This window comes from Panthera pardus, unplaced genomic scaffold, assembly GCF_024362965.1.
Source record: "Panthera pardus isolate Hobbes unplaced genomic scaffold, ASM2436296v1 HiC_scaffold_2, whole genome shotgun sequence".
In the NCBI taxonomy this organism is placed as follows: domain Eukaryota; kingdom Metazoa; phylum Chordata; class Mammalia; order Carnivora; family Felidae; genus Panthera; species Panthera pardus.
The window spans coordinates 124,201,373-124,221,816 of NW_026526765.1; the positions used below are offsets into that span (position 1 = coordinate 124,201,373).

Here is a 20,444-nt window from a genome sequence, read left to right on the forward strand (position 1 = left end):
TTTTGGAGGAGGCTAGTCTGGCAAAAGTCCTGGAATCTGGCCGCAGGACTGTCCTCAGCACAGCCATTTCACCTGTCTGGGACCCATCTTTGCAGAATCATGGGGTTAATGATAACAACCCGACCTTACCCTTGAAGATACTTACAAGGGGGAAATGGAGGCAAAGATGTGCAAATTCTAAGCCGGGGGGTGGGGGGGACCTAGAAGTGCCCTGGTGCTGTTTGTTCAAGTTTTCTTGGAAGGGGTGGGGGTGCGGAGTCCAGAAAGTGAGAAATGGTGCTTTTTTTTTTTTTTTTTTTTTTTTTTTTTTTTTTTTTGATAAATACTTGATCTCCTGATATGGCGAGTCTCCAGCTACAGCTGCCACAATTGTCTTGGGCATAATTCCTACTCTAAGCGAAGTGGGCAACGGACGGCAGGTGGGCCGGCTCGGGTAGAGAACCCTCTCTCTGGCACGCACAAGCCGGGCGCATGCCCTTTTCGCCCCCACTCCCGCCTTCTTCCCGATAGAGTAGAAGCGACGCGGTTCGTCCGCGCGCTTCGGAGTTGGAGGGCGGCGCCCAGGACTCCGGTGGGAGAGTGTCGGCACCGCGCGCGAGGAAGGGCGGGAGGCGGCAGTGGCTGGCGGTCGAGGATCCCGGCTCGCAGAACCTCAGCTCGAGGAGCTAGGGGAGCACGGCGCTGGGTGCAGGCATAGCGTCTCCGGAGCCGACGGCCGGCGCGCGGACAGAGCCATGGTTCGTCCTCCTAACCCGCGACCACTGGCGCCCTTATTCCTGCTGCTGCTGCTGCTGCTGCTGCTACCGCTGCCGCTTGGAGCCGGTGAGTGTCGTCTGTGCGTACGCGGGGCCGCTACGGCCAGGGCATTAAGGGGAGAGGAGAGGAACGCACGGGGGGGGGGGGGGGGGCATTGGTCACAGTTGTCCAGAGGGGGCTCAGACACCGCACTACCGCCGTCCCAGGTGGCCCTGTGTACGTGGAAGGAAGCCCTGGGTGCCGGGAAGGGGCTACCTTCCATGCCTAGTACAGTTTTTGAACTGTTGTAGATTGAATGCCAGTAATGGCCAGGATACCCAAGCATATCCTTGTTCCCCTACTCCCCATTCCCCCACTTTCCTCTTTTGAGGTGCGTCTACACAGACACAGAACAGTAGCAGCCAGGCCACTTCCACAACAGCATCTCTAGGAGGTGAGGAGAATCAGGCTGGGATGCCATTTGCTGCACATGGGCTTCAACCCTTCCACTCTCTTTAAGGACTGGGGAAGTGGAGTAGGTACGCGTGAAGAAAGAAGTTTTTTGTTAAAACTGACTTGTTACAAATTAGGGTTATAAACTGCTGCCAGAACTTCTAACATCATTATTTGAGAATATTTCTCACTGCCACCCCCTCCATCCTTTTAGAACATACTTTCATTATTTTAATTACAGCAGAAAACTCACTGTTGGGGAAGATGGCTCAGCACAGTGCGTTGCTCTATTATAAATACACAATAAGTATCTTGTGGAATATATAGTTCAGGGCCTGGTTTTAGAACTATGCCATTGGGGCGCCTGGGTGGCGCAGTCGGTTAAGCGTCCGACTTCAGCCAGGTCACGATCTCGCGGTCCGTGAGTTCGAGCCCCGCGTCGGGCTCTGGGCTGATGGCTCAGAGCCTGGAGCCTGTTTCCGATTCTGTGTCTCCCTCTCTCTCTGCCCCTCCCCCTTTCATGCTCTGTCTCTCTCTGTCCCAAAAATAAATAAAAAAAAAAAAACATTGAAAAAAAAAAAAAAAAAAACAGTTTAAAAAAAAAAAAAAAAAAGAACTATGCCATTCCCCCAGAAAAGGGTAGCCTTGGATCCAAGATCACAGGGAACATGCCTGTGACCTTTGGGAGTGGGATGGGTGCATGGAAATCTCATTGTGGGGCTCCTGCCCTGAGCCTCAGTGGAGGCAGAGACCATACATGGACCCGTCACTTCGGCTCACAAAGTAGTCACTGCAGAAATGAAATACTACATATGTGGAGCCTCGGCTGCAAGACAGATATGGAAGGAAGGAGGGAAAGGACTGGTCTATCCAGATTGACTCCATCAGTAAATCAGGGTAGCAAGTTATTACCAATCTGGTTTTACTGCCCAGAAAATTTCAGTAACCCTAACGGTATGGCTGAAACCTTACGGTATGCCTAACATCAGTCGGAAACCTTAAACACTTTCCCCATCAACCAATTAAGTTTAACAAGTTCTACCCTGTTATGATGAACTTCAACATTGTCCCTACCTTCTTTTGTTAGAAGAAGGGTGGCCCTACCTTCTTTTGTTGAGGTGCAATTGCCCCTAAATCCACCATTGTTCAGACTCTGAACTGTCAGCTCTGAACTTGGAGGTTTACTTTTGAAAATTGTTCTGACTCAATATTTAGTCCAGTTTAAGCAGTGAGACGTGGACTTGCTACATTTCTTTCAGCAAGCACTTACTGAGTACGTACCAGCAGTAACATCTTAAATATAATATTTCTCAAACTGTTTACTTCGTTTTATTTAAAATTGGTGAGTATTTTTCATTTGTTGTTTTAGTTTTATTTAAATCCAAATTAGTTAATATATAGTGTAATAATGGTTTCAGGAGTAGAATTTACTGATTCATCACTAACATGTAACACCCAGTGCTCATCCCAGCAAGTGCTCTCCTCAATGCCCATCACCCATTTACCCATCCCCACCCTCCCACACCCCTCCAGCAACCCTTAGTTTGTTCTCTGTCTTTAAGGATCTCTTATGGTTTGCCTCTCTCTCTGTTGTCTTATTTTTCCTTCCCTTCCCCTTCTTAAACCATCCAAATCCATGTTTCTCTTTTGGTAAAGATAAATCTCTCATGCCTTCTCTAAATATGTTTTTGAAATTTCAAAAGTATTTTTCATCTTCCACATATATAACGATCAAATATACTTTTTTGAGCCACCCATTACCTTTGGAAATTCTGATATACTCCTGTAAGGGGCCTAACCTATATCTTCCCTAGCCCTCCATTGAGAAACACTGGTTTAATCCAAATTCCTCACCTTACATTTGGGAAACTAAGGCCCAGAAAGTGAAGCAAATTGTGCTAGGCAGAACTGGGACTAAGGTGAGTGAGTGAAGGGGGTGCCATTGAAAAAGTAGTCAAGATAAAGAATATTTTAATGTAATATATATTTTTTTAAGATTTTAAAAATTCTTTTAAGTAATTTCTACAGTGAATGTGGGGCTTAAACTCACAACTCTGAGATCAGAAGAGTCTCATACTCCACCAACTGAGTTGGCCAGGTGCTTCTTAATGCAGTATTTTTTTTTTAATGCAAAATCAGGGGCACCTGGGTGGCCCAGTCAGTTAAGGGTCTGATTTCGGCTCAGGTCATGATATCATGGTTCATGAGTTCAAAGTTCAAGCCCTGCTTCAGGCTCTTTGCTATGAGCACAGAACCTGCTTCAGATCCTCTGTCCCTCTCTGTGCCTCCCCTGTTCATTCTCTATCTTCCTCGCTTTTTTAATTTATTTATCAAAAAACAAATAAATGTTAAAAAAAATTTTTTTAATGAAAATCAGAGGCGTTGCTGCTGCAGCCACCATCACATCCACAGTCATGCCGACGCACGAGTTCTCTGTGGACATGACCTGTGAAGGCTGCTCTAATGAGGTCAGTCAGGTGCTTAACAAGGTGGGAGAAGTTGAGTTTGACACTGACCTGTTCAACAAGAAGGTTTGCATCAACTCTGAGCACAGCATGGACCTTCTGCTGGAGACTGTGGGAAAAACAGGAAAAGCTGTTCCCTTCTTTGACCCCAAGTAGTGAGGGCCTGGACCCCTGGGCCCAAGATGGACCAAAGGGGACAGGCCTCTGATCCTCTCCTGACTTCCAGACAGACCTGGGGCCTGGCAGTCCTACTCAGCAATGGGGGTTCCTACAGAGACCCTCACTTGCCCAGCCTCTCCCTCGCTTCCCTGCAATAAAATCAAGCCACTCTGGTTGGAAAAAAATAAAAAAATAAAAATCAGTGCTGACTTGGGCACCTGCGTGCCTCAGTCAGTTAAGCATCTGACTTTGGCTCAGGTCATGATCTCACGGTTTGTGAGTTCAAGTCCCACATAGGGTGAACACGAGCCCCGTTCAGGTGAGCCCCACTCTCTCTCCCTCTCTCTCTCTCTCTGCCCCTTGTGGGATTCTTTCTCTCCCCCATCTCCCTCTGCCTCTCGCTTACTTGTGTCGTCTCTCTCTCAAGAAAAATCAAAATCAATGCTTGCTTCAGCAGCACATATACTAAAAATCAAAATCAATGCTTCCCCCCCCCCCCAAAATCCATGAGGAGCAAAATATCAAAAATGTAAATAAAAAGAGTAACAATGTCATGCTGAAGCATATTGGAGCCTGAAGCAAAAGGTGAAATCGATACTACTGATCCTGCCTTTGTGCATTGGATATGACCAATTCTCAAACTTTGGGATGCATCATATTTTCCAGTGAACTTGCTAAAACTCAGATTCCCAGGCATTATCACCACAGCTTCTGATTCAGTAGTTCTGGGATGGTGTCAGAAATCTGCATTTTAATAAGTAATTGACTTAATTATTGTTTGATTGAAAGAAAAAGTTGGACTAACAAAACTCATGCCCCTCCTCATTCTGGTACTCTTTGATTTTAAATAGAGGGAAGGAGCTCAGAGAAGTTACAGAGGTGACTCACAAAATTCCTCTGTTATTTGTTTATTTCTTTTTTAAGTTTATTCATTATTTATTTTAAAAGAAACAGAGACAGCACTAGTGGGGGAGGGGCAGAGAACGAGGGAGAGAGAGAATCCCAAGCAGGCTCTGTGCTACCAGTGCAGAGCCTGATATAGGGCTGGAACTCACGAAACTGTGACATCATAACCTGAGCCAAAACCAAGAGTCAGACACTTAACTGACTGAACCACCCAGGCGACTCTGGTTATTATTAAAAAAAAGGTTTTTTTTAACGTTTATTTTTGAGAAAGAGAGAGAGAGCGCTAGCAGGGGAGGGGCAGAGAGAGAGGGAGACAAAGAATCCAAAGCTGGCTCCAGGCTCTGAGCTGTCAGCACAGAGCCAAACGGGTTTTGAGCGGGGCTCAAACCCACGAGCCGTGAGATCATTACGGCTGAAGCTGAAGTCTGGTGCTTAACCAACTGAGCCACCCAGGCACCCTAACCCTGGTTATTTTTTAAATAATAGGAGCTCATAAGGAACCAGCACTGTTCTAGGCACTGGCAACAGAGTAGTGATAAGATAGATGTAGAAGTCCAGAGGGGGAGATAATAAAAAATCAAGTTAAAAAAATTAAGTGATGATAAGTACTATGCAGAGAATTGGAGTAATGATGTAGTAGAGTAGCTAGGGGGTTATTTCACATTGGTTGGTTGGGGATGGCCTTTCTGCGATGCTATTTAGACAGAGAACTCAATTACCAGAAAGGGCCAACCATGTGAAGATCAGGGAGAAGAGCATTCCAAGCAGAAAGAAAGGCTAGGGCAAAAACGCTAAGGTTGACACAGACTTGTCTTGTTCAGTGGCAACAAAAGGAAGGCCAGTGTGGGTGAAAGGAAGTGGGAGAGGAGAAGAGAGCTGGAAGGTAAGGTTAGGTAAGTGAGCAGGGACCAGGTCTTACAAGGACAGGTCTTATATGCCCTGGTTTGTAAACCAGGGCATATAAACTAGATCCTAATCTAAATTTTTTTTTAATGTTTATTTATTTTTGAAGGAGAGAGAGACAGAGTGGGAGCCAGGGAGCGGCAGAGAGAGAGGGAGATGCAGAATTGGAATCAAACTCCAGGCTCTGAGCTGATAGCACAGAGCCTGACACAGGGCTCAAACTCAAGAGCTGTGAGATCATGACCTGAGCCCAAGTTGGACGCTTAACCGGCTAAGCCACCCAGGCACCCCTAAACTAGACCCTAATCTAAGTGCATTGGAGTTGTTGGAAGAAGTTAAGCAGAGTAATGAGATGATCTCATTTACAATATTTAAGAGATGCTCCCATATAATGCCAATCGGCATTAGAATTACATTATATTCACACAATGGAATGATATACGGCAAGGAAAACAAGCTAGTTGCAACTTAATGGGTAAACTTTACTTAGTGGGTGAACTTCATAAAGGTAATATTGAGCAAAAGAAACTAAGACACCAAAAGCACATGTTGTGTGATTGAAAAGCAGGCAAAAGTAATCTCTAATGTTAGAAATCAAGACATTGGTTTCTTTCAGAGGGGTTGGTGCCTGGCAGAGGGCATCTGGGGCACTGGTAATGTGCTGGTTCCTTATCTGAGGTCTGGTTACACAGTGTATTAAATTTAAAATTCATTGTACTGTACATTTTGATTAATACATGTTTCTGTATGTTGTACTTTAATAAAAAATTATCAAACATGATATACAAATGACTACCAAACACATGAAAATATGCTCAACATCATTAGTTATTAGGGAAATACAAATGAAAACCACAGTAATATACTATCTCACATCCATAAGGATGGCTGGTTAAAGAAAAAAAAAAGGAAAATAAGAATTGACAAATTGGTACCTTTGTACATTGCTAATGGGAATGAAAAATGGTGCAGCCACTGTGAAAAACAATTTGGCGATTCTTCACAAAGTTAAACATAGAATTACCATACGACCCAGAAATTTCACTCATAGGTGTACACCTAAAAGAATTTTATGCAGGAATTCAAGCAAATACTTGTACATGGATGTTCACAGAAGCATTATTCACAATAACCAAAGCATGGAAACAACTCTAATGTCCACCAACTGATGGACTGATAAAATATGGGATATCCATACAATGAAATCTTATCCATCCATAAAAAAGAATGAAGTAGTGATACACGCTGTAATGTGTATCAATATGTTAGGGGTACCTGGGTGACTCAGTTGGTTAAGCATCCAACTCTCGATTTTGGCTCAGCTCATGATTTCACAGTTTATGGGTTCGAGCACTACATCAGGGTCCTCACTGTGGTTGAACCTGCTTGAGATTCTCTCTCTTCCCATCTGTCTGCCCCTTCCCTGTTTATGCATGCATGTGCTCTCTCTCAAAATAAATAAACTTAAAAAAAAAAGCAATATGTTAGAAGAAAGAAGCCAGATACAAAATATTACATATTTTATGATTCTATTTACATAAAATATCTAGAATAGGTATCTGTAGAGACAAAGCAGATTAGTGGTTGCCAGAGACTAGAGAGGTTGGAAAAGGGAGAGTGACTATTTAATGGGTATGGGTTTCCTTTTGGGGTCATGAAAATATATTGGAATTAGATAGAAGTGATTGTTGTACAACATTATGAATGTACTGAATGCCACTTAATTATGCCCTTTAAGATGGTTAATTTTATGTTGTATGAATTTTATCTCAATGGGAATGGTTTCCAACGTGTAAAAAAAAAAAAAAAGGTCATTAAAAAAGATGGCTGCGGATGCATAGGTGGCTCAGTCAGTTAAGCTCCAACTTGGGCTCAGGTCATGATCTCGTGGTTCATGAGTTCAAGTCCCAAGTCAGGCTCTGTGCTGACAGTTTAGAGCTTGGAGCCTGCTTCGGATTCTGTGTCTCCCTCTCTCTCTGCCCTTCCCCTGCTTGTGTGCTCGCTCTCTCACTCTCTCAAAAATAAAATAAACATTAAAAAAATTTTTAAAGAAAGTTGGCTGCAACAGCAAAATGTTAGTTATGTAAGGTAAAGGATATATTAACTAATCTTATTGTCTTGATCACTTCACAATATATATGTAAATCGAATCATCACGTTGCCCACCTAAAACCTACACGATGTTTTATGTCCATTAAATTTCACTAAAGCTGGAAAACAAAACAAAAAAAAGTATGGCTGAATGGTATGGGAGAATGAATTTGGAGGATGGAATCAAGGAGACCAATAAGGAGTCTTGGCAGTAGTTCAGACAAGAGCTGATGGTGGTTTGAGGGTGTGGTGATAGATGTGGAGAGAGGTGGACAGGTTCCTGATATATTGTGGAGTTGGCAGGACTTACTGGATTGAACATAGGATATGAAGGAAAGAGAAGAATTAAAAATGACTCTTAGATGTTTTGCCTTGCAAAACTGGCAGCATGATGGCTACCTTTTGACAAGGATGCTAAGTCCTAGGATGTAGGGAAGATCCACAAGGCTGACCTATAAACCAACATCGGTATTATTGAGTGACAGAATCAGCAAAAGTTCCCCAACACCAACACCAAACAGTTCCCCCGTAAAGGTATTTTAAAGTGACTTTTAATGGAAGCCTCAGAGTTGTCGCTGACTCTCATTTAGCACTCCTATGCACATTGTCAACTCTCTGGTTATTATACTAGCCCTGCCTGTGCATTGCTCTGCCAAGGGCCCTCTTCCCTGTGCCTGGCAGGGTCATATCAGGCTCAGCTTCGGACAACAGTCCCCCTCCTTCTCTTAGGAGGCTGAGCAGCCTCTCTTCAAATCCACCTCTTCTTGGGCCTCATCTATTCTGTCCAGATTGTGACAGCTGCAGATTCTTTACTCCTACTGGGCTTTTCTCTCCACTTATTCCTAAAGGCCTCTAAGCCACCCCAAGACTTTCCTGCCCAAGGTTTCATCTTGAATCCTCTACTCCACCTCACAACTTGTTACTCCCAGGCAGCTACTCTGACCTTATGTGAGCCTCACCTGGTCTCTCTTCCTCCACAGCAGACCCTCTCCCTATAGAGGGCTGGCTCGTGAACAGCTGTATTCAGGCCAGGAGGAAGTGCCAGGCTGATCCTGTTTGCAGTGCTGCCTACCACCACCTGAATTCCTGCACCTCTAGTATAAGCACCCCGTCACCCACACAGGAACTTTTGGTCCCTGAGGACTGCAGGGAGGCAGCAAAGCACCTCAGGAATAGCTCTCTGATGAGCTGCACATGCCATCGGCGCATGAAGAACCAAGTTGCCTGCCTGGACATTTACTGGACCATTCACCTTGCCCGCAGCTTTGGTGAGGCCCCCCTCATAGAGTGGACTAAGCTAAGGAAGATGGCTCTTGTGGGGTGGTTGTTTAATCCTACAGGATATAGGCTGCATGGTAGATTCTGGCTGGGATGGTAATGAAGCTCTGCACTTGACATCTACAAGAAGTAGAGGGAGGAATTGGCAGTATTCTTTTGGGCACCCACAGCGCTGCTCTCTCTTCTTCCTACTTCCCCCTTTCCTACCTGGCAACATGTAGCTGCCTCTTGGCAGAGCTCTGAACCAGACTGTGGCCCAACCTGGGGAGCTCCTGGGACAGAAGTGTATGGAGAAAAGGTGGAGGAAAATGGTCTTAACCCATACACAGATTCCAAATACAACGTAATCCATAAGTTCAGAGAGAGTGGGAAACAGCATCCTGGTCCTGCCTTTAACAGAAAGGATACTCGCTAACCAGACAGAAGATAGTGAGAGAGAAGGACTAGAAGAGCCAACGAGAGGAGCTTCTTCTGACTCTTTCCAGAGACGCCTCTCTGTATTAGTCAGCTTTTACTGGACTGTGCTGCAGTAACAAGACAGTGATTTGTAAAACAAAGTTTTCATTCTTGCTCATGTTCTGTGTTAACTATTTCATGTATCTTCTTCATTCTGGGATCCTGGCTGAAGGTACGGCCTCCATCTGGAATGTTCTTTTCTCATGGCAGAGGGAAATGAGTAATGGCAGAAGCAAATGATGCCTTTAAAAGCTACTCAGATGTTACATAAAATACTAACACTCACATTCCACAAACAAAGCAGATCACATGGCCAAGCCTGAATCCCTGGTGAGGGGAAGTATACTCTTCCCACAGGAGACCCTGAAAATCACATGGCAGTAAGTGTGGCAACCTAAGAGTTCTATCCAAATAGTATAGCAGGCTTCCCGACTAGGATCTTGTGATAATTTCTTTGTCAGGTGTGGATAGGACTCCCCTTGATCTAGTTAACTGTGGACAAAAAGGACCAGTCATCTGCCTGCTTCCAACATATTCTCAGTATACATCAGTGGAACAGGGACTGGAGAACCACCACAAACACTCTCAGAAAGAGGAGGAATGAGAAGCACACAGCAGACATTACTTCATAGCTGTTCTGAAGTCCTCTGCACAAATTGTTGTCTAAGGGCCATCTTCCCTGGGAGTAGGAATTGCTCTTTAATAAGGCCCTGCTTTTGCTCCCTGGGACAGTTGCTTTATCTGTTGTTCTCCAGGGCTCTTGGCCCAGCCCCCTCCCCATGACAGGTTTCTTTGGCCATATCTGAGATGGATATTGGAGACTCTCACCTCTTTGAGGAGTGAACAGCATTCTCAGCTTGCTGCCTACCTGAGAAACGTTGGGGCATTTTAAGTCTCCATTAGAGTCTATTTGAATCCTGGCTGGTGGCTCTTAGCAGTACAACTTTCTCAAAACATAATTGCTTTTTTTATATCTTTGGTTTCTGTCACCTCTGGTGCCAGTAGCCTTCCCTATAATTCTTTTCAAGACATATATCTCTTTCTAGACTTAATTAGAAGTATCTTGCTCTTATCAGAGGGAGAGCCACTACCCTAGTCTTTTTTCCCTGAGCATAACTGGCAGGATTTATTGATACCATCTTAATCAGTGAGAGATCTCCACAAAGGGCATGATAGCCATATACTTGAATCGGTCTTTGCCCCAAGGCTGAGTCTTAATGGACCTTATTACTCAAAGCATTTTTTTAATTTTATATTTGAATATTTGAATATGAAAAACAGTTCCATCTCTTAATCCTGCAAATCCTGAAATTTCTGGATTTTTTCTTTTCTTTTTCCTCTCTATTTGCAAACTGATCAATTCTTCTCTGAGCTTAACTTTCTTGTAGTACCTTGCAACATGCCAATGGCAATCAAGACATATTAGTAAAGGGGCACCTGGGTGGCTCAGTCAGTTAAGCTCCTGACTTGGGCTCAGGTCATGATCTTTTAGTTCGTGAGTTCGTGCCCCACATTGGGCTCTGTGCTGACAGCTTGCAACAGTTGGGAGCCTGGAGCCTACTTCAAATTCTGTCTCCTTCTCTCTCTCTGCCCACCCCCCCACACTCTTGTCTCTCAAAAATAAATAAACATTTAAAAATTTAAAAAAGAAGACATACTAGTAACCTTCTGCTTCTCAGCTTCTTTTCCTTAAAGCACAAGCTCATTCAATATAACATCTTCCTTCCAAGTTATTGCAGGCAACAGTTTTCCCAAATGCTTTCCCACTGCATATTGAGGACTGCCATTTTTCATACTTCAGGAACAGCTTATTTATATCCACTCACTGCCCAGTCCCAAAGCCAATAAAATTTTAGATTTTTAGATCTCAGATCTTAGATTTTTTTTGTTACTGCAGCACTCATTTCTAGATACCAATTCAAATTTTTTAATTTTTATTTTTATTTAATTTATTTTTTTAAGTAGGCTCCATGCCCAGTGTGGAACCCAACATGGGGCTTACACTCATGACCCTGAGATCAAGACCTGAGCTGAGATCAAGAGTCAGATGCTTAACCGACTGAGCCACCCAGACAACCCCACCAATTACATTTTTAATAAGAATTTGCCAGGTTATGCTGCAGTAATAACCAACCAACCCCCACATATCTGGCCTCCTAGAAAAAAATTTAATTTTTGTTCATGTTACACATCGTCTGTGGGCTTCCTTGAGTGGGATTTGTCTTTGCCCTACCTGTCTTCTTCATTTGATGATCCAGGCTGCTAGAGGGAAAAGAGCAGCAGCAAGACCATGTGATGGTTCTTAAAGCTTCTGCTCAGATGTGATTTATGTCACTTCAGCTCACAATCCACAAGCCAAAGCAAATCACATAGGCAATCCTTATAGTAGGGTGTGAAAGTATACTCCTCTCATAGGGGCCCTGAAAGTCACATGGCAACTGAGGTGGGGGTGTGTGTGTATAATCTTCTCATAGGGTGGGTAGCTAGCAAATAGCTGGAAACAGTAATGCAATTTACCACCCTTTTTGTTCCCTGTTTTCCACTCCTCATTCTAATCAGTTCTCTTTCAGAACTTCCCAAGACTTCTCCCTAGATCCTCTTGTCTTCTTGCCTTTCCCCTTGGGAGCTTTCAGGGCTTCCCAGATATCCAGACCATCCTTTCCTACTTGCTTGACCTCATCCATATTTTTTCCTCCCTATAGATGCATTCTCAAAGGCAAACTGGGTGACACTTTGCACTCTTTCATCCTTCTCTTCCAACAAGATTAGCCAACATTTATTGAGTACCTACTGTGTCTATGAGCTATGCAGTGACTTTATGATCTATTATGTCCCCTTAAGGAGCCCACAGCCCCTCCTGTTCCCAGCCTCCAATCTGGTCCTCAGGATTCTTATCACCTTGTCTCTAGGTGACTATGAACTGGATGTCTCCCCCTATGAAGACACCGTGACCAGAAAACCCTGGAAAATGAATCTCAGCAAACTGAACATGCTCAAACCAGGTGTGGAGGGCAGTCTGAGGTTGGGACATGAGGGATGGACCTGGACCCTGAAGGAAGGGTGGCTGATGGGGAACACAAGCCAGACGGAGGGCGTGTTGGGAGAGAGTTCTAGCCTGCCACGTAACTAAAGAAGCATTGTGTCAGGGTGGAAGTCTGAGCTGTGAGCATTTGTGGTCTTATATGTCAACAAATAGTTAATAGGGAGGCCATTAGGGCTCCTTGGTTCCAAAAGGTGGGTCTCTACAAAGCGTTTGATGGAGTGGCAGCAGTCCCAGAAAAAAAAATGCTGAAATAAAGTAGTTACCCTCATTCGAGGCAGCCAGGAAAGTAGCTTTTTGTCCCTGAAGACTAGGAAATTGCTTGTTTTCATACCATTTTAATGGGATGGGTGAGGTGTTGGGCAGGGAAAATGGTGAGAAAGAATGTGACTGCTCAGGGGTTACTCAGGGTGGGGAGCCATCAGTCTGGCAAGGACTAAAATGCATTTTTTTTTTTTTTGGAAAGTGAGGCTCTTGTGTTAATTGGAAAGGCACACACACACAGACACTCATTTTTTGAGAAAGATAGGAGCTTTGTTGTACAGTTAGTCCTGTATATTGGAATTAGTATTTTGAGAGAAAAGTGTAGAGATTTATGCATAAACACTTACTTATAAGGAATCTGGGAATAACCTGTTCCATTTACTCCATTGTTCTGACTGCTGGAATGTTGTCAATAAAAATATCACCATAATTTCCCCAGCCTCAGAGCACAGGGAACTTTTATGCATGCATCAATCATTAAAAGCAGACAGGTAATATTAAAAATGGGCCGAATAGATGCAAAACCAAACAAAAATCCTCAGCAGAATTTAGTTGCATATGTTTTGGACAGTTCAGAAAGTGCTTTAGAATGTTGTAGGGCCTCTAGATGATGATTTCCACCATGAGACTTCAATCCACCATGGGATTGAGGAAAGGGTTTTGGTTATTTGAACTTTCTGGCCACTTCAAGTCTAGGTAAATGAGTGTAAGATATGTATATGGCCTATTTTATTTTATTTATTTTATTTTATTTTATTATTATTTTTTTAACACGTAGGAAAGCTGAGGAGTAGGATGGGGGAAGCTCACAAATACCAGATATAGTTTATGGGTAGAGGGAAAGCCTAGGATTCGCAGTGGACTTATTCCAGGGAGTCCTACCTTTCCTCCTACCCCCACCACCATCCTTGTTAAATCCGAGGTTTGCAGGGGTTCCTAGCAAAACTGGGCTGCACGTTTGCAGAGAGGACTGGTGACTTGGTGCCCTTATCCCCGCAGACTCAGACCTCTGCCTCAAGTTTGCCATGCTATGTACTCTTAATGATAAGTGTGATCGGCTGCGCAAGGCCTATGGGGAAGCGTGCTCGGGATCCCGCTGCCAGCGCCACATCTGCCTCCATCAGCTCCGCGCCTTCTTCGAGAAGGCTTCGGAGCCCCACGCTCAGGGCCTCCTGTTGTGCCCCTGCGCACCGGCCGACCAGGGCTGCGGGCAACGCCGGCGCAACACCATTGCTCCCAGCTGCGCTCTGCCGTCTGGGGCCCCCAACTGCCTGGAGCTGCAGAGCCTCTGCGTCGCTGACCCGCTGTGCAGGTGCCAGTGCTGGGGCGGGAGGGCTGGGTGTGGGTAAGGGCTCAGTGCACGCCACTCCTTATGGGTGCTTTCCTGTGCAGAGCTGGGCTTGCCCCCCTGAGCCCGTGGACTGACTTCACCCTGTAGTATTTTCTGAAAACCCTGTGATCAAAAAAAATTGTTTTCCTTTGTGTAAAAACTTCAGAAAATATAAAACGTATAAAATCCATCAGAATCCATCACCTGAAGATAATCTACATACTTTTGGGAGCGTTTCCTTCCAGTCTTTTTTGTATACCCATAAACAAAACTGGATTCTCTAGAAATATATTTGTACCTTCTTTTTTTTTCACTTATGTGCGTATCTCCTGAGCATTTTTCCATGGAGGCAGCAGGGAACAGTGGTGAAGACAGGCTCTGAAGTCAGACAAATGTGAATTTAAATCCTGGGGCTGTTCGATTTTGAGCCCGTCACTTTAAAGCTAAAATTCCATCACTTAACCTAACGTTCCTCTGAGTCCTCTGTAAAAAGTGGGATAATAATACAGACCTCATGGGATTCTGGTGAGCGTTAAATTACATAATTTATGTAGAGTGCTTAGCTTACTGGTGCAGAATAAGTGCTCAATAAATGGTGGGTGCTTATTTTGTGTTTTACTGTCCTTTTGGCAACTTGATTTTTAAATGCCTACATTGCATTCCATTTTATGGATGCCCCATTCTTTATTTAATCCTTCCTCAATTGTTGGATGTTTAGGTTGCTTTTTTTATTGCTATAAATAATGCAGTAAATATCACTTGTTCATTAATCTTTGTGCACAAATCTAACTATTACTTAGGATGTGTGGCCATAACTGCCATTACCAAATCAAAGTACACAACTGTTGGTAAGGTGTTTGATATGTATTGTCCAGAAAATTTGAAATTCTGACCTGGCTTTCCTCTGCCTTCTCAGGACAAAACATTCACCAAATTGAAGTTATCATCCACTCAAGTAGAATTCGTTGACAGTGAGAGTCACTTATTTTGCAGCCTGGTTCTACCCCTTATTTCTCCGTAACCTTGGGCAAAGTTATTTAACCTCTCTGAGCTCCACTTCCTTCTTCTGTAAAATACTACATAAAAGCTCTCAATCATCATAACACCAACACTTAGTGAGTACTTACTATGGGCTAGGTACTGTTTTAGGTACTTAGTATGTATTAACTCATGTAAACCTTACAAGATAGATGGTGCTGTTGTTTTTTTATCATCTGCATTTTACAGAGAAGAAACCATATCAGAGAATGTTTAAATAGCTTGTTGAGACTCATCCAGGTAGTAAGTCAGGTTACTGAATGAGGGCTGGAATGAAAAAGTCTGGCCTGGAGTCTGGCCTAACTGCTCTGCTAGACTGCCTATTGTGTTGCTGATAGCTATTACTATCACATAACAAGTGCTGGTCTGGATGACTAAGATACTGTCCTTTCATTCAAGGAGTTTGCTTTTGGGTGAGCATGACAGAGAAATAAACCACCTATCCAACAAAAGGCAAAATGTAAGGAAAATTGCAGAAATATGTACAGAAAAACATACTTGTATCATCTGAAGATAACCAGCCTTACCTATTGTAGGATCAATGTTAATAATAACAGTCTTTAACATTTAATGAACATTTCATATGTACCAACAACTATGCTAAATGCTGTACATACAGTCTCTTACCTCATCCTCACAAAAACCCATGAGGAAGTACTGTTTTCATTTCTATTCATAGTTGACAAAACTGAGGTTAAAGAAGCTGCCTGAAATCTCATACCTAGGGATTGTGGAGCCCAAATTCAGAGTGGCATGCTTTGGGACTGGGGTGATCGTGCCCTTAATTGTGATAGAAACAGGCTTCACTGAGGGGGAAGCCCTGGACCATGCCCTGAATGCAAAGGAGGATTTGGCATGAAGATGGGTCTGTCATCTAAAGGGGAGCAAGGGTGAAGGCTGCAGACCAGACCCTCAATGGGTACTCTTGAAATTTCCCTTCTTCCAGATCTCGCCTGGTGGATTTCCAGACCCACTGCCATCCTTTGGACATCCTAGGGACCTGTGCAACAGAGCAGTCCAGATGTCTGCGAGCATACATGGGGCTGATTGGTGAGGCTGGGGGCCATATGAAGGGAGCCCACAGGGTGGCTACTCCCAGGGGTGAGAATCCTCTGGAGACTGAACCCAGATGGGGTGGTCCTGAGACAGGTGACAGAGAGTGGGGGTTGAAGTTTGGGTGGCCTAGGCCCTGACAGTCCTCTATTCACCCCACAGGGACTGCCATGACTCCCAACTTTGTCAGCAATGTCAACATCAGTGTTGCCTTAAGCTGCACCTGTCGAGGCAGTGGCAACCGGCAGGAGGAGTGTGAACAGCTGGAAGAGTCCTTCTCCCACAACTCCTGCCTCAGTGAGTGCATTACACCTGCTCTCAGCCCCCGGGATTGGATCAGCTGGACCCAGTTTGAGGAAAAGTGTCAGCTCTGTGGTCCACACTGGTTCCATCCATCTCCTGCAGACAGAGCAGCCCCCTCCTACTCCCTGGTGACCCCTCAAGCTTCCTGTTCAACCTGTCTTGGCCCCAGGGACACTCTTCAGCTTTAGGAATAAGCAAGCAGAATGAAACAATATCCCATTCCTACCCATCCTTCCATATGCCAGGGTCCCTAAGACATTCCCTTTTCTTTCATGGGAGCCTAAGAGATCTCCAACATATGCCCGCTTCTGTTTACCTTCTCTCCTCTCCTCAGTGGAGGCCATTGCAGCTAAGATGCGTTTTCACAGCCAACTCTTCTCCCAGGACTGGGCAGACTCTACCTTTTCTGTGATGGAACGCCAGGTAGGGTCTCCTTTATTACACACCTCCTACCTTTACTGGTCTAGCTGGGGGAAACCCAGACAAGGGGACAGATGAGGTGACCTCATTGTGGTCATGAATACTATAGATCTCTAGTGGACACATCAGGGGTGGGGGGACAGGCTTTGACTGATGCCAAAGTGTGAAGGGGGTGGAGCTGACTCCATTCCATTTCTTCTACAGAACAAAAATCCTGCTCTGATGCCACAGCCCTGGGTGCCCTCTCTTTTCTCCTGTACACTTACTTTGATTCTTCTCCTGAGCCTCTGGTAGCTGGACTTCCCTTGGGCCCCTCTCCCCTCTACCACACCAGCCTGACCTTCAGCCTGCAAGGGGTAAGGAAAGAGCGGCATCAGGAAGGAGGTGCGGTAAACAACATGGCGACCCTCAGTCCATACTGCATATCCAACTGACTCCACATGGGGCCATCGTTGAAACTGTGACTCATTCCCTCCTCAGCCCTTCCTTAGGACTTGGTGACCATGATTTAGCCATATCTTCTGGTGGAGACCATCTCTACCAATCTCTCTCGTAATCCTTTCCTCTTGCCCACCAGAATCACCCAGGCTCTAACAAATCAGTCATTATCTATTGCATTCTCCAGGTAGGCAGGGCTGGATGTTCTGAGGCAGCATAGAAAGACAGTCCCCATTGTAAGGAAGGCTGGTGCAAGACTCCTACCCCCTTGTCTCCTCCTCTGAATGGGATATAGGAACCTAGTGCCTACCGTACCTGGGGATCCATCAGAGCATTTGAGCCTCAGGAGACGGAACATTTGGGTTTTGCTTTCTTCCTGCTACTGTCCTGAAGTATCCCCAGCCCCTTGGATCATAATTAAACATTTGGCTTAAAACTTTGTTCTTTTCCTGTTTTCTCGCATTGTGAATTTATGTAGAATTAGAAGTGTTACAGATACAAAAATAGAGGTGGCCAGGACCAGGAGACACAGTTACCCTGCCACCAATTGCTGTGTGACCTCAGCAATTCTCTCAACGTCCCTTGTACTTAACATGGAGTTGGAAGGAAAAATAGCTTATGTGAGGCTTTGGACCTGGTATCTGTCCCAGATCCAGCCATATCTGGGATACTACCTGGGATCTGCCACAGGAGCTGAGAGGGGAGTATCCCCAGTCAACCAAAGAATTTATTGAGCACCTGCTCGTGTTATTGGCTTGCTCCAGACCATGATGGGGGCCAGAGGAAATGAGAGACTGGTCCTCAATCCCATTTGCAATCCTGTTGGGATTAGGAAACAAAGTAGTTGGGAAAATATATTTATAGAGCTGTGGACATTTGTCTATTCATTCACTCACTCTTTCCTTAAGCATCTGATGAGTGCTGGCTCAGCAAGGCACTGTGCTGGATGCAGGAGATTCTGGAGTAATAATTCAGATACTGTTTTCAAGTCTTTAACACTCCAGAGCAGAGGAATAGACAAGAAGAACAAGACAGTGCAATAAGTGCTGTACAATAATTATAATAATAACCATCATTTATTGAGCCTCTACTGCATGCAAGTACATGCATTAATTCATTTGATCTTCCAACAATATTTGACTTTGTTGGTTAATAGCTATATGACCTTGGGCTCAACCTTTCTAGACCTCATTATCTACATCTGTAATGTGAAAAAGCATAGAACCCACTTCATAAGGAATGAGATAATCCATGTAAAAGCATTGGAACTGACACAATATAAGAACTCAGAAAAGTTAGCAATTACAGTATGTGGTTTTTGTAGAACATTTGGACAATACAGACAATTATAAAGAAGAAAGTAAAATACTCTAAAATCCCACTAGCAAACTGCCAAATGCTCTCTGCCTATATGTGCACATGAAAATCTATGGGTATGTATAACTTTATGTAAGTGGGATCAGACACTGCATGTCACTGTGTAAGTCACAGATATCTTTCAGCATGCATGAGTAGAGCTTGAACTACATCATCCTTTTTATCAGCTTCAGAGCATGGACTTATATGAATGCATATTCCTACATATATCATTTATTTAACCAGTTATTTATCAATGGATATTTGGTTGTCTTCCCATTTTTCTCTCAACCAAGTTTTAAGGTAGTGAGCAGGTGACCGGGGGTAGGATGTGCAGAAATGCTGCCAGAGTGGCGGGTAGAAGAGGGAAGCCTCTTCTTACACATTTTTGTATCCCCATAGTACACGCTGCCCCCAGAAAATGCTAGGTCAACATTCCTCCCTGCAAACTTCAGTGGGGGCACTTGGAGACCTTCCCCTTCACCCCTCCCAGGAAGATCTCTGAGCTGGCAAAGCCTCTCCATTTGCTTTGACTCCATTAGCCTGGGGCTGGGGGTGTGAATGGTACAGTCATTCCTTGCTAAGTGCTTGAATTAGACTAATAGGTCATCTGTGCTTTTCTCTGAATAAGGTCCAAATTTCTGGTAAACAACTAGGCCACTCCCCAAGCTCAGGGCCCAGAGCCAAGACCTGGGGTGGGGGCACAGTGGCTGGACTGAAGCTTTTAATGGTATCCTGGCTGATTGGAATGGCGAATGCCATTAGACTAGCTCCTGGGTAACAAGGAGGGAAGGGCCACTGACAGCAGTGGTAAATGGGGAGTGCTGAATTACAGGCCTCTGCATCATTGGGGTAGAGCACACTGTCTTTTATTTTATTTATTTTTTCAGACTGTCTTTTAAACAACGCCCTTCATATTCACCCATTCATTCATTCATGCATTCATTCAACAAACCTTTAACAAGCATTTGCTCTGTGCCAGGTTGTAAGTATTTTTCAAGATCTTTCCTTGACCATTTATGAGCTGCCATTTTGGTGAAGGGGCAGCCCAGGACTCTAGCAGCCAGACCTCAAGTTTGGGCAGTTGAGACTTTTCATTTATTCTGGTTGATTATAACCCTCAGCTCTTTGACCTTGGGAAATACACTTTACCCCTCTGAGCCACCATTTCTTCCTGTCCACTGGGGATGCCAATAGAAATACCTAACTTAAAGGGTTGCAGTTTTTATTTTGCTTTTCTAATTTAAAAAAATGTTTATTTATTTACGTAGAGAGTTGGGGAGGGGCAGAGAGAGAAAGAATCCCAAACAGACTCTGCACTGCTTGCAGCACAGAGCCCAACATGGGGCTCAAACCCACAAACCATGAAGTCATGACCTGAGCCAAAACCAACAATCAGATGCTTAACCGACTGAGCCACTGGCACCCCTGTTTTGCTTTTCTTACAAAAATAAATATAACATCATCAATTTATCTTCAGCCAAAAAAACTAATTGGCAGTATCAAGTAATGTTTATATCAATTTTAATGGTTTTGGTTGGCAAGTTTTTGGCTTCTTATTTCTATAAAAGCTTATAAGCATGAGGAATTTATGCTTGTTTTGCTCTCCATGCATATTTAAGTTAGATAATAGTAAAAATATTTAAAACCTATTTTAAAAATCACGATTTTTTTGAGGACTGGAAGTAATACTTAGCACAGCATCTGATACAAGATGGATACTCAATAAATGGCAGCTATTATTATTATGACCTCT

The 20,444-nt window shown here is 44.1% G+C and overlaps 1 protein-coding gene across 3 annotated transcripts in view; it reads left to right on the forward strand.

Annotated features, from left to right (window-relative positions):
• Positions 1-348: 348 nt before the first annotated feature.
• The window catches only part of GFRA3 (GDNF family receptor alpha 3), a 41,228-nt gene continuing 21,132 nt past the window's right edge, over positions 349-20,444 (forward strand). Inside the window, exons 1-8 of one of the 3 annotated variants that reach the window (XM_019424298.2) lie at positions 352-822; positions 8,693-8,980; positions 12,356-12,448; positions 13,750-14,062; positions 16,065-16,168; positions 16,334-16,468; positions 16,809-16,897; positions 17,099-17,772. In XM_019424298.2, the coding sequence (XP_019279843.2) occupies positions 735-822; positions 8,693-8,980; positions 12,356-12,448; positions 13,750-14,062; positions 16,065-16,168; positions 16,334-16,468; positions 16,809-16,897; positions 17,099-17,188 (1,200 nt within the window). In that variant the 5' untranslated portion in view covers positions 352-734 and the 3' untranslated portion in view covers positions 17,189-17,772. Of the gene's footprint in view, positions 823-8,692; positions 8,981-12,355; positions 12,449-13,749; positions 14,063-16,064; positions 16,169-16,333; positions 16,469-16,808; positions 16,898-17,098; positions 17,773-20,444 lie in introns of those variants that run through there. The other 2 variants (XM_019424296.2, XM_019424297.2) reach the window with 2 other exon arrangements.